Source organism: Symsagittifera roscoffensis, chromosome 5 (genome assembly GCF_963678635.1).
Source record: "Symsagittifera roscoffensis chromosome 5, txSymRosc1.1, whole genome shotgun sequence".
NCBI classification, from domain to species: Eukaryota; Metazoa; Xenacoelomorpha; order Acoela; family Convolutidae; genus Symsagittifera; species Symsagittifera roscoffensis.
Genome location: NC_087066.1, coordinates 1745647 through 1757744, shown reverse-complemented (window position 1 = coordinate 1757744; position 12098 = coordinate 1745647). Strand labels below are relative to the sequence as shown.

Genomic DNA, 12098 nt, shown 5'->3' with positions numbered 1-12098 from the left:
AAGGAAAAGAGTCAATTAGTTTGATGTTTAATATCTAACCACCAAAAATATATTTTTTGTCTTCTTGCAAGGATTTCAAACAAGCACATATTCCTGTGAGTTTGTTTATTTCCTGCTCTGAATTTTTTCAAACTGCAACATTGTACATGAATAAGAAGCCGAGTGTGGTGATTCATGCTGGCGTTTTTCCTCTATTTTCACAGGCACGTTTTTTCACATTGCGTATTTTTTATCCTACATACAGTGAAAAAATACCACAGCAAAACGATTTTTGCATTTTTCAGGCAGTTAAAAGAAATTTATGGAGAAAACGCCGTTAAACTGAGCTTCAATTTCAGGGACAGGACATTATTGCATGGTTTAGTACCAAAAGTAGCACGTAAGAACATACATTCAGAAATGAGGTAAGTGATTGTTATCCAAACGCTATTTGTCATTTACAAAAGTTTGTTAAAAAGTATCTTTCAAGTATATATAATCAATGACAGAATATATAAACAATAATATAAGAATATATAAACAATAAACAATGTAAACAATGACAGAATCAAGTTTAGTTTGTATTCAAAATTAAATTTATTTCATGGAAATACGAGTATTGGACGATATGAAATAAATATTCTTTTAGATCCACTACATCATCGCTCCGACTCTGTTCCCTTGTGCGGCGGCTGGTGACGCTGATAGTGATGATAATGAGCAGCACTTCTAGAGGGGTGTGGGGGGACGTGACGTTTGCCTCTTCACCCGACAGGTGTACTGAGCGGAGGGTGGGGGACTTGATGGACCAGGAGGACAAGATAGACTGTGAGGGGGCCATGTACAATGAGATCCCCTACCAGAGTATTCGCTGTGACGCCAGGCGCATCAACTTCGCCAACAACAACCTCACTAGACTCACCAGAATGTCTTTCCGAGGACTACAGGTGCGCGAGGGGGTTACAGAAAATGAGACATGTAATTACTTATCATGCTAAGAGATAGATGACAGTGTTTGCGTTTACAGCCAGTTGAGTCAGGGGCGAATCTATTTTTTTTCTTCTTCTGTAGGGCTGCCCGATCTTCACAATTCTTCGCAAGACTTTTTTTCAGGTTTCCAAAGAATTTGTCTTTGCAACCGCCAAAAGCTATAAAGACTGTGTTGTGTCAAAAAGCTTAGAACTCCAGACTCAAACACGAGTCAGAGTCAAAAAAGACGTTTTCGAACAATGTTTTGTCTTGAAAAGTTTTTTTTTGGTGCGCGTTCTCGCTCAAGTCTAGTAGAAATTGGTACCAAAAGTTCATTAGGTCAAAAATGCATAACTTAAAATAGTACAAAGGACAGATACTTGGGTTGGTCAGTGAGTAGATGCCCCCACCCCGCCCTCCTAATTCCACCCCTGGCAAGTACAATATTTTGGCAAACAAATAAGTTTACTGTCAACTGTTTTGCTTTTAAAAAATTAAGGGAATAATTATGCTTGTTGCGGTAATTTTTCTAATGTCAAGGTTCGAGTTTTTAACAAACCGTTCTTGAGAGAATTTTTCATACCATCTAAGTTATATTGATGATTTGAGCTCGAAATTAAAATTGTATTCCATCTGCAGCTCTGTTTTGTAAAGTAAAGAGGCTTAATAATTATCAGTTTTCCCTCAGCTCACACCATCGAAAAATCAATCCAAACACGCAACATTAAAAACTTGAATAATTAGACAGTGAATTGAAATAAAACTGTTAAAATTAGGTCAAACCCTTGACTGTTCCGACTGTTTTTTACCACCTAACCCAATTGTTTTGATACTTATTTTTCGTTAATAAAAAACTCGGTTCAATTGCCTTTTACGCCACCTTGAATTTCAGTTTAGCGCGTCTATATCGAAAGATATCAAAAATTGCATTTTTCATATTTTGCTGAAAATATAAAACTGATATTTAAAAAAAACGAGACTGCTGTCCCGACTGTCCCTTGACGTCTATAGAGCAGTGATCAATTTTACAAAACTTTGAAAATATACATTTGATTTTTTTTGGAAAATGATTTTCCCACACATAATTTAAAAAACAGAGCGACATAATTAGCATGTGGCAAATTATTAAATTGAACAATTAGCCAGCCTCAGTTTTATTTGGAACGATACAGTGCTGACTTGAATTATCCGGAAAAATGAACTAAAATTGAAAATTTAAACGCGTTTTTCTCAAGTTGGCCTAGGATTAGACAAAAAATGAGGAGATCAAAAACTGCTTGAAGTTTCACCAAAACTAAAACGATGAATTGTTTTTTAAAAGTTTGCAGCCAAAACTTTATCTCAAAGAAGGATAATTTTATTTTTTTTAAGTAATCAAAAGTTACGCTAAAACTATTGAGTTAATTGATAAAAAGTTATATTGAAAGAAGCCTTCTACACCGCCCAACGAGGATTAATTTTCTAAAAACTTGCGCAAACTGTTTGAAATTTGCTTTTAGGCGAACATTTTGATTTTTATCTAATAAAAATGACCTTTTTGGCTTTTAACTCTAAATATTTTTTCTTTTACAGATTTTTGGAAAACTTACCCTTCTAGAATTTTGTTGGGCTGTGCTTGAAAATTTTTTGATACCAATTATTTACTCCTCAACTTGGTAGTTTCAGCGTAACTTTTATGCTATGAAATAAAAAGCTGGTTATTCCTGATGAAAGTCAAACCAATTTTGTTCTCTTCATTTTTTTGTCCAATATTGACTCGATTTGAAAAAAAAAAACAGCGTTTGAATGTTCATACTTTGTGCGTTGTGTCCGTGTGGAATGATAAAAGACAGTTGTAAAACAAGAATCAATTCTCCTTGTTTATGTTTATAGTAATGTAAATAATATAGATAGTTTAGTATTTAGATTATGTCATGACAATGAAATAAATACAACTCAAATCTTTCATAATTTGCAGAAGAATGAATGAGAACTTATGTGTTAAAACTAGAACGGATTGGCAGGTCGGTCACGACCTTGATAGACAAAGGCGAGTTTAGCACAGATAGCTAGCACAAGAGTAATAACATAATGATCTCTAAACTACGCCGTACCACATTTCCCCCTCTCGGTAAAATTCGAACAACGTTCGAATTTCTTTACTATAACAAAGAAAATTAAATATAATTCTTACATACGAGAACAATGGTTAATGTAACAGGTAACCCTGGAAGTTTTAAAAGTTTTGACTGATGTGACATTGTAGATATGCTAGAGAAAGTTTTAAAGTTTATCTGGGCTGAAGCATCATCAATTTATTTGTCGGCCCGACGCATAGGGTGGTCGGAGTGGCGCTTTTTTGTGGGAAAACGAGTGAATCTCCTATACAAAATCCCTGAGTTATCGGGAGGAACTGCCCGAGACTGCCCTGCTTGATAGGAACGATCTGAAGTAGCCTCTACAAAACCGACCTTCTTGTCCGGCGAAGCAGGTGTTGACGGAGGTGTGGATACTGACTGAGAGTCAATGACATTCACGGAATGTCGGATGGGACTACCATAAAACGTAGTCTGCTTTTTCCGTCGTGAGGAGGCCCGCGACGAATTTGATGAGGAGGATACATTTTCATCCGGTTCGGTCAGGATGACGGGACCATCTTGGGAGAGAAGACCCGATGCTGCCGGAGTTGGTTGAATTCCTTCTTGGGATTTCTGAATTGACGATTCATCGTCAGAGGAGATAGGGATAAGATCTGTACATACTGGAACTGGAATCTTTGCTGGAGTTGGCGATTTTGGTATGATGCTGATAGGAACTTCCGTACCTTGATTGCCAGACGTAGAAGAGGAAGCGGTTAAGTCTACCACTGGGGTAGAGTGTTGTGGGAAAGGAATATTCCGCACACCTGGAGCCTCAGAGATTGCCACTTCTCTTGGCCTAGTCGACCCTGGTAGCACCATTTGGCCACGCGGAGGGGTATGTGAGCTCGTCAAAGATGGAAATTTTGAATGATTGGGCACGTGTACTGTTTTCGCTGTGATACACTGGCGGGAACTTGACTGTTTGAGTGGCCTGTTATCTTCAGATGATGATGGTGACGATGACACAATCGGGCGTTTCTGACCCTTCTTGACCGGAGTTTGTTGTTTTCCTGAAAAACTTAGATTTATTGACTTAAGGCGTACTGCCAAATGATTTCTTCTAATCACCTTTCCTTTATCGGTAATATATGTAGACCCAGTAACCCGCACGATTGTGCCCTTAAAAGGTTTGAAAAGTTCTTTGCCGGACTTCCTATTGAGAAATTTTCTAAATATTTCGACTTTGTTTGGCTCATTCAATACTAAGTAATCCAAATTACGTTTTGTCACCGACGGGCGAATCTGATCCATTTGCATTTGGTTCCTGAATCTGAGGGTACCGGCCGACAAATTTGATCGAAGAGTGGCTGCGAGGACTTGGTTTCTTTCCGTCAAGGTCTTCAGTGCTTTGACTCCCTCCTGATGCGATAATGACCTTTTCAAAGTTAGCCACTGATTGGCTGAGTGTGCCAAGCTCTCCAGTGCACGGTAGTGGGGTGTATCTGCAACTGAATCAGTAGTTCCACCAAAATGTGGAGACACCGTTGGGCTTGACTACCCTTTCCTTACCACTTTGATTCTAGGTCGGCTGTCACACTGCTCCCGACGCTGTTCAGGTGTTAATAAGTCCCGTTCCAACTTTTGGTTATCTAAATGAACTCCCGAAGATAAACGCTCAGCCGCAATGGATAGCTCCGTATTCGGGGGACGGCCAAAATGAAGTTCAAAAGGTGAAACCCCAGTAACAGAATTTTTTGTAATTCGGATGTCTTCAATAATATTCCGAAGAGTATCTTGGACATTTGAAAAATCCGAACTCAGTCGTGAGGCGCCCAACCGACGTTTAATTGTTTGGATTGACCTTTCTACTAAACCGAAACCACGATGGTCCCCCACAGGACAAAAATGTTGAGCAATATTTTTATCTAGACAAAATTGTTGCACTAATTTGTTCTTAAAACCAGAGTACTGGTCTGTTTTGATAGATTTGGGTATACTATGTTGTTGTATATACGATCTAAGAAATTCAATAATCTTCCGTCCTGCTGTGGAACGCGTGATCATAGCCGACGGATATTTTGAATAACGGTCGATCGCGACCAAGATATAAATACTGTTACCAAACGAATCAAGTAGGGGGCCTGCATAATCGAGCTGCAGCTCTTCATTAGGACCAGATAAAAGGGGTAAAGGCTTGGAAGAGTTAAATGAAGCATTCGCTTTCAAATTCTTACCAAACTTTGTACACTGGGGACAGTTTTTGCAAAGTTGGACGATATCACGATGCATTCGGGGCCACCAGATGTATTGCGCCGCGTCAACCATGGCTAACTGACCCGCATGCGACCGATGGAGTCGAGACAGTAAGGGTTTTCGTAAAAACATGGGTATCGCGATCCTATTATCCACAACAACACAGCCATCAACCACCGCTGCACAATGCCAAAAGGATTTGATATAGGGATCAATACGGCAAAATCCTTCGTAGTCCCGATTAACTATTGCCCGTTTCATGAGGTATAGACTGGCATCTTCGTCCATGAGTTCCGATAATACATCGGAATCCAGAATGCCCACCAACCCGGTTATCGATTTCTGGTCCTTTGCGACCACTGGTGCCTTTAGGATTTCTAAACTATGAACTGATTGATTTTGCTGTTTTGCTATCGTAGTTTTCCTGGCCCTTTTGGTTCTGAAATTTGCTAAAATACGGGCATATTGGCTCTTTAATTCTACTCCTCGTTGAACAGTTGACGACCTTCTGGGTCGTACAGCCCCCGAGCGATACCGCGGCCTAGCTCTATCCGAAGAAAACCAATGTTGATGTACTGGCAGATATTGGTTTAACAACTGCTCGAAGCTGTCATTCGTGTTGTTGGCACTAGTATTGGGGTTCATCGCAGTCTGAAAAAAAAGCACCCAATAAACCGGTTGCGTTCCAACAAATCCAATACAATAAAACCGAGGCGAAAAATTGTGTTAACGGCGACAACAGATCAACATTACTAACGACCAAAGTAATAAACCACAAGGAAAATAGAACTGGCAGATATAATGTAAACCATGCTGAGAAAGTGACAAAAGTCGACATGAATTTCCTCAACGCTGATTGGCCAGAATTTGAACCAACAATTTGGACGCCCTCTAGCGGAGAGAGGACTGATTTATTGAATTGATGAGATAATTCAATTTGTTTACTGGCTAAAATTTTGTCGCCCTCTATCGATTTTACTCTGTGCGAAGTAGATGGATTGTTTTGAATTAGGGCGCCCTCTACCGATAGAGTTCCAAACTTGTTAGATGCGACAATTAAATTGTCTAACTCGGAACAAGTAACCCGAGACTGACTGATATCCAATGACTCTATTAGATTAATATTATCGGATACAACAGAATTTTTGCTGATTTTCGTGATATCAGGTACTTCTTTAGATAGGGAATGATATTTGGCCCACTTGTCCAAGAAATCGCATGCATCAAAGAATCGGTTAATACATTTGACCACATATTGTTCGTCAAAATTACTCGGTCGCGGTGCTTCAAATGTTGGATAACGGGATAAATAATCCACTATTCCTAATTTACCACCGGAGATATGAAAGATATAAAAATCGAAAGGTAACAACCTATCAGCCCATCTGGTTAAGCGCGACTGATGAGTTTTATTACCTCGGTTAGTCTTTAGCGCGGATATAATTGCTTTGTGGTCAGTTAAAATTACAAAATGATTTCCCAGCAAATAAGTCCGAAAATGCTCACACGACCACACAATTGCTAGAAGTTCTAATTCATTAGTGCTGTATTTCTTCTCCTGATCATTTAGAAAGCGTGACGCAAAAGCAATTGGGACCCAAACATCCTCTTTGATCTCTTGTTCTAATGCAGCACCCAGACCACTATGACTAGCGTCGCATTTCACCCGCGAGTTCCGACTTTGGTCATAATGGTACATCTTTGTGATATTCGCTATCATTTGTAAAATGTTACTGAACGCGGTCTGCTGGCATTCCCCCCACACGAATTTACTTTTTTTACTTGCTTTCAAGGATGGGCGTAATTGGTCTGAATGGACCTGAATATTCGGCAAAAATCGTTGTAGATGGTTGAGTATGCCCATGAACGAACGGAGTTGCTTAAGCGTCCTTGGAGGTTCCAGAGCTAGAACTGCCTCTATCTTAGAACGTTTCGGTCTGTATCCTTCTGAATCAATATGATATCCTAACCAAGATAATTGATTCAAAGAAAAGTCGCATTTCGAAAGTTTCAGAGCAAAACCTTCTTCATCCAGACGACTTATCACCTTATCTACAAGAATGTTGTGATCTTCGACTGAACCCTTCGAGACAATCAGAATATCGTCCAGGAAACAAAATACTCCTGACAAACCCTGGAGGGTATTATCCATCGCTTTTTGGAATTCCTTTGGCATGTCCGTGAGTCCATAAAATCCCGTTTTGAACCGATACGTACCAGTTTGTTCTCCACAGACGATATTAAAATTGCAATGACGGCTAACTTCCTCACTGAGCGGAATCTGACTGAATGCGTATTTTAAATCTAAGGACGTAAACCAAACATCTCCCGAAGTGTCCGATGTTATTATCTGGGCGGCCGAGTCCAACAGTTCCAACAAATTCGGCATTTGGTAATGGTTCTTATGAATTTGATCATTCATAGGTTTAGCATCCATAGCTAATTTCACAGAACCATCTTTCTTAGCCGTAATAACGATCGGAGAGATGAAATGCTCACTGGTACATTTATTCAGTTTAACCACGTGTCCTTCATGAATTAGTTTTTGAATTTCTTGACCAACTTTATCTTGAATATGCACCGGTACTCTCCTTCCCTTTTCTTGAATTGGAACGAGTGGGGACTTGAATGTAGAGAATACTTTATGGTTTTTGGCTTTGCCTACTCTATGGAATACACGATGAAATTTCAGTTGGAAGTGAGTTTTCCAGGAATCCGACGTTAAATTCAGGTTTGATTGGGAGACTTCTCCCACCAAAGGACGATCTGGTCTAACTTGCGTTGTTCTTACTCCCAAATGGGGTTGCAAATCTAAACCAAGTAAACAGCTTGTACGATTTTCTGAAATAAGGAATTTTGCAGACTTGATATGCCATCCCAAAGATGATACATCCATAATTAACGTATTCATCAATTGAATTTTCTTCCTATTATAGTCAACATAGACTGTATCGATTGGACTTTCTTGAACCGTGAAGATCTTGGCTGAAGGAACAGTTTTCAATATATAGTCTGCTGTCTTCTTATTCACGAAAGAAGCTGGGCTCCCAGTATCCACTGTTGCCTTGAAAAACGTCTTGCCACAACGTAGAGTTATCTGTATGGAACGTAACTTGCCCGTGGCGGCATTGACCACCTCCAATTTTTTCACTGACTTAATTAGAAGACTTGGTTTCCCTGCTGCTACAGATAAAACAGCCAATTCCGACTCACTATCGGACGTGATGAAGTTGCAATTTTCTTCTACTGTCTCATCTGATTCAGCTTCTACGTTCGCTACATTCTTAGAATTGCAGCACTTGGCAAAGTGGCCCTTTTTGTTACAGTTCCTGCAAGTTACATTTCGGGCTGGACAACTCTGCTTGTGGTTTGCTGAAAACCTGTTGCCACAGAAATAACACGACTTCGATTTCTCGTTGAACCCCTTTTGTTTACTATTCTGTGCCCGACTAATCCTGTCAGAAAATTTCTTACTCTGGGCAGAGAAGGTAGGTTCTTGTTTTATCCGGGAATTCTGACCTAAAATGGCACCTGCCTGGGAGGAATTGCCCGTCGTCGACGAACTCCCAAGTTGCCATTGCAAATCGGTGGCCGTTTGTGCTCCTTTTTCTTGGAGTAACGCTGATTTCAGAGAATCCTCCGGAGTAGCACCTGGATGAATACACAATTCTCTCTGAATATCCTTATATCTCATTTTGGCAATGAAGATATCTCTTACGACTTCTTTTTCTTGATCAATTGTCCACCCACGTAGGGCGGCTTGTCCCGTCAAACGCAAATAAAATGCTTCCAAACTTTCTCGGTCTGAATGTACTGCGTTGTATATTTGCATACGTTCGATGATGAAATTTTTCTCCTTTCTGAACAAGAGAACACAAAATTCGTGGAAATCCCGAAATGATAATGCGCTCAGATCCGCATGTGGATAACTTTGGAGGAATCTTTTCCTCCCTTCTGAGCCGAGCGAGAAAAATAAACGAGATTTAACACGTTGTTCAACCTCGTAATAATACACTCCTGGTGCAACTCTGGGACCTTTCGCCCGGCGCTCTTCATTCATTTCCGTGACTCTGCGGACCGCCGCGTCATTTCGTGCAATACGATTTGCGATTGCTGCAGCATCTTCATCCACCCCCACGACTTCTGGTTTTGGAGCAGGATCATCGTGTACGACACCCGGCGGTTTTAATAATTCTCGTGGATCACATCTCTCTCTCAGAGTGATTGCCAAATTGAATTGACCTATCCACGAATCCCAGCTACAGGGTGGGTCCGCAGTTGGTTTATGCCAAAATACGGATACGCCCAACAGGTCAGTTCGATCCTCTGAGGTCGAAACTGCTGGCTGCGCCATGTGGAATGATAAAAGACAGTCGTAAAACAAGAATCAATTCTCCTTGTTTATGTTTATAGTAATGTAAATAATATAGATAGTTTAGTATTTAGATTATGTCATGACAATGAAATAAATACAACTCAAATCTTTCATAAGTTGCAGAAGAATGAATGAGAACTTATGTGTTAAAACTAGAACGGATTGGCAGGTCGGTCACGACCTTGATAGACAAAGGCGAGTTTAGCACAGATAGCTAGCACAAGAGTAATAACATAATGATCTCTAAACTACGCCGTACCAGAGTCCGGTTAATTTAAATCAGCACTCTATCTGAGCAGATTAAATCGCCGTTTACGCGTTGATAGTTCGAACTGTGTCGCGTGTTTAATGTTCCAGAACGACCGGCAGTTATGAACGACTAGTAACTTTGTAAAAACCGATCAAAATTAAAGCGTCTGTTTAAACTTGAGCTCAAGACATCAATCAATTTCACATGATTTAAAAATCTTGTCGTCACCAAAAACTAGATACGTTTTCGAAATTTGCCTGGAGAAAAACCACCCGAGCACAACTGTTCCGTATTTTTCTTCGAAAATCGCAGCAAGAATACTCACACTGAGAACAAAGATTCCATCACATTGTTCAAAATTTGGAACGGAGATCGCAAAAAATTTGGAACGGAGATCGCAAAAGATGCCAGCCACGTTTGAATATGAAAATTTGAGTATACTTGAAATAAGATTGAGTAAACTCTTTAACTGATGCCGGTTCTGTTATTAGAATTTGGAGTGAAAGTGCATTCTACTGTTATCTGCGAGTGTGTGTTTGTTTAGCAATTGGAGGAGATAGTGTTGAGCGGGAACAGGATCAGCTACATTGAGGCGGAGACATTTGCAGGCATGCCTAATCTGAAGACAGTCAATCTGGTGGACAACTTGTTGAGTGAGATAGACGAGAGAGCCTTCTGGAGGGCACAGTTCAACAACATGATGGTCATGGTTGATGGCAACCCCTGGTACTGCGACGAAGACCTCAAAGTGAGAAGCAGAGGCTTATTGCTGTCTCCATGAAACACACCTACAGCTTATTATCTCTAATGAACAGTCCCATCCTCCTTAATTCACAGGCCACCTCAATTTCTGCCAACGGCACCGCTTTGACATATGACCGAATTGATTTTGATAAACCCTGAAAGTTCGAGCAAGGCAAATAAATATTTGAGTCGAAACTACTAAATAAAATCTATTTTGGGAGTTTGAACAATATTTACGTTTTATAGAATCCGTTCCTTTTCCATTTTCCATTGAATTAGAAGGAAGCTGTTTGTTGATTGTCAGGAGACAATCGAGGCGATAGAGGGCAAAGTGACCTTCATTGGGCTGACCTGCAGAGGTGGCTTCATCAGAGGCATCCGAGGCACCATCGTCGGCAGGGAGTTCGAGGACATCCGCGACAGGATCGAGAATGACTTCGAGAGCTGGGAGATTGCGTTGATTGTGAGTGGTTCCTTTGCAGCCTCAGTCCTCGTCGCCCTCATCATGTATGTGGTGCTTGTGTGTAGACAGGGCCAGAGTGAGACATTCGAGGAGTACCCTTTGCAAGGTATCCACTCATTCATTCCATCCTCCTCAATACTATTATACAGAGATGGTTTTTGTAGAATACTCTCTTCATTAGTCTACTTTGGCAATGCAAAATTTTGGTTCATTTTTTTGATCATTTTTGTATAGTTGAATTCATATGAGCATAAACGTAAGGCGTTGGTTTCTAGGTGGCGACATCGCCACTTTTTCTCCTGTCATTGATAGTGTTTGAAGACGAATCTATGAAACAGTGGAAAATCTTTGAGTGCATCGTCGTTTATTCGAGACATAATTCATTCTAATTCTTAGCCCTCCAATGGGGGCTCATCGACTACATGGCCTTCGATTTTTTGTTTCTGTTGTTATGTCACGAATGATTCCGCGTTTGATTAGGCACACGGGAGGGCCACAGATACTTGGACAACATATCGGACAAGTCGGCCAGCCAGGCTGGGGGATCGCCAGTGTCCGGCACAGCAGTGGACCCCTCATTCCGAGACAGCCGCAAGATCCACATCACCAGCGACGAACACTTCAATCCGGAAAGGGGGTCGGAGAACGACATCGAAATCCTTCCCTCTCCCCCCAACAGACCTGAACCGCCCTCCGCTAGCACTGACGGGAGAGGGGGTCGCTTCTCACCACGAGAGGGACTTGAAACCGGTTCCCCCCGAATAGACAGCCCGGACCCGAATGCCGATTCCGCACCTCCTCCCCCTCGACCCCCTCCGGCGAGAGGAGCGGCATCAGCGAAATCTGCAAATGTGAACGCGAATGTGAATGAAGATGAAATCCACGTGTGAAGTGTTTTGAAAGCACTATCGTAGACTATTTGTGTTGAATTGATTACTAATTGCATATCACCCTTTTCGTAACTCATATTACCAGAACACATTGACAGTAGAAATTAATTGAAAT

At 40.9% G+C, this 12098-nt stretch overlaps 1 protein-coding gene across 1 annotated transcript; it reads left to right on the top strand.

Annotated features, from left to right (window-relative positions):
- The first annotated feature begins 166 nt into the window (after positions 1-166).
- LOC134845961 (uncharacterized) lies at positions 167-12098 on the top strand. Its single transcript, XM_063863106.1, has 5 exons — positions 167-404; positions 629-926; positions 10431-10634; positions 10935-11199; positions 11574-12098. Exons 1-5 carry the CDS (start codon positions 175-177, stop codon positions 11981-11983), a joined length of 1407 nt encoding a protein of 468 aa, XP_063719176.1. The 5' UTR covers positions 167-174; the 3' UTR covers positions 11984-12098.

Coding starts and splice junctions, on each gene's coding strand:
- LOC134845961 (XM_063863106.1), top strand. CDS start 175: ATGCTGGCGTTTTTCCTCTATTTTCACAGGCACGTTTTTTCACATTGC. Junction 405..628: donor AACATACATTCAGAAATGAG/GTAAGTGATTGT, acceptor ATATTCTTTTAG/ATCCACTACATCATCGCTCC. Junction 10,635..10,934: donor ACTGCGACGAAGACCTCAAA/GTGAGAAGCAGA, acceptor GTTGATTGTCAG/GAGACAATCGAGGCGATAGA.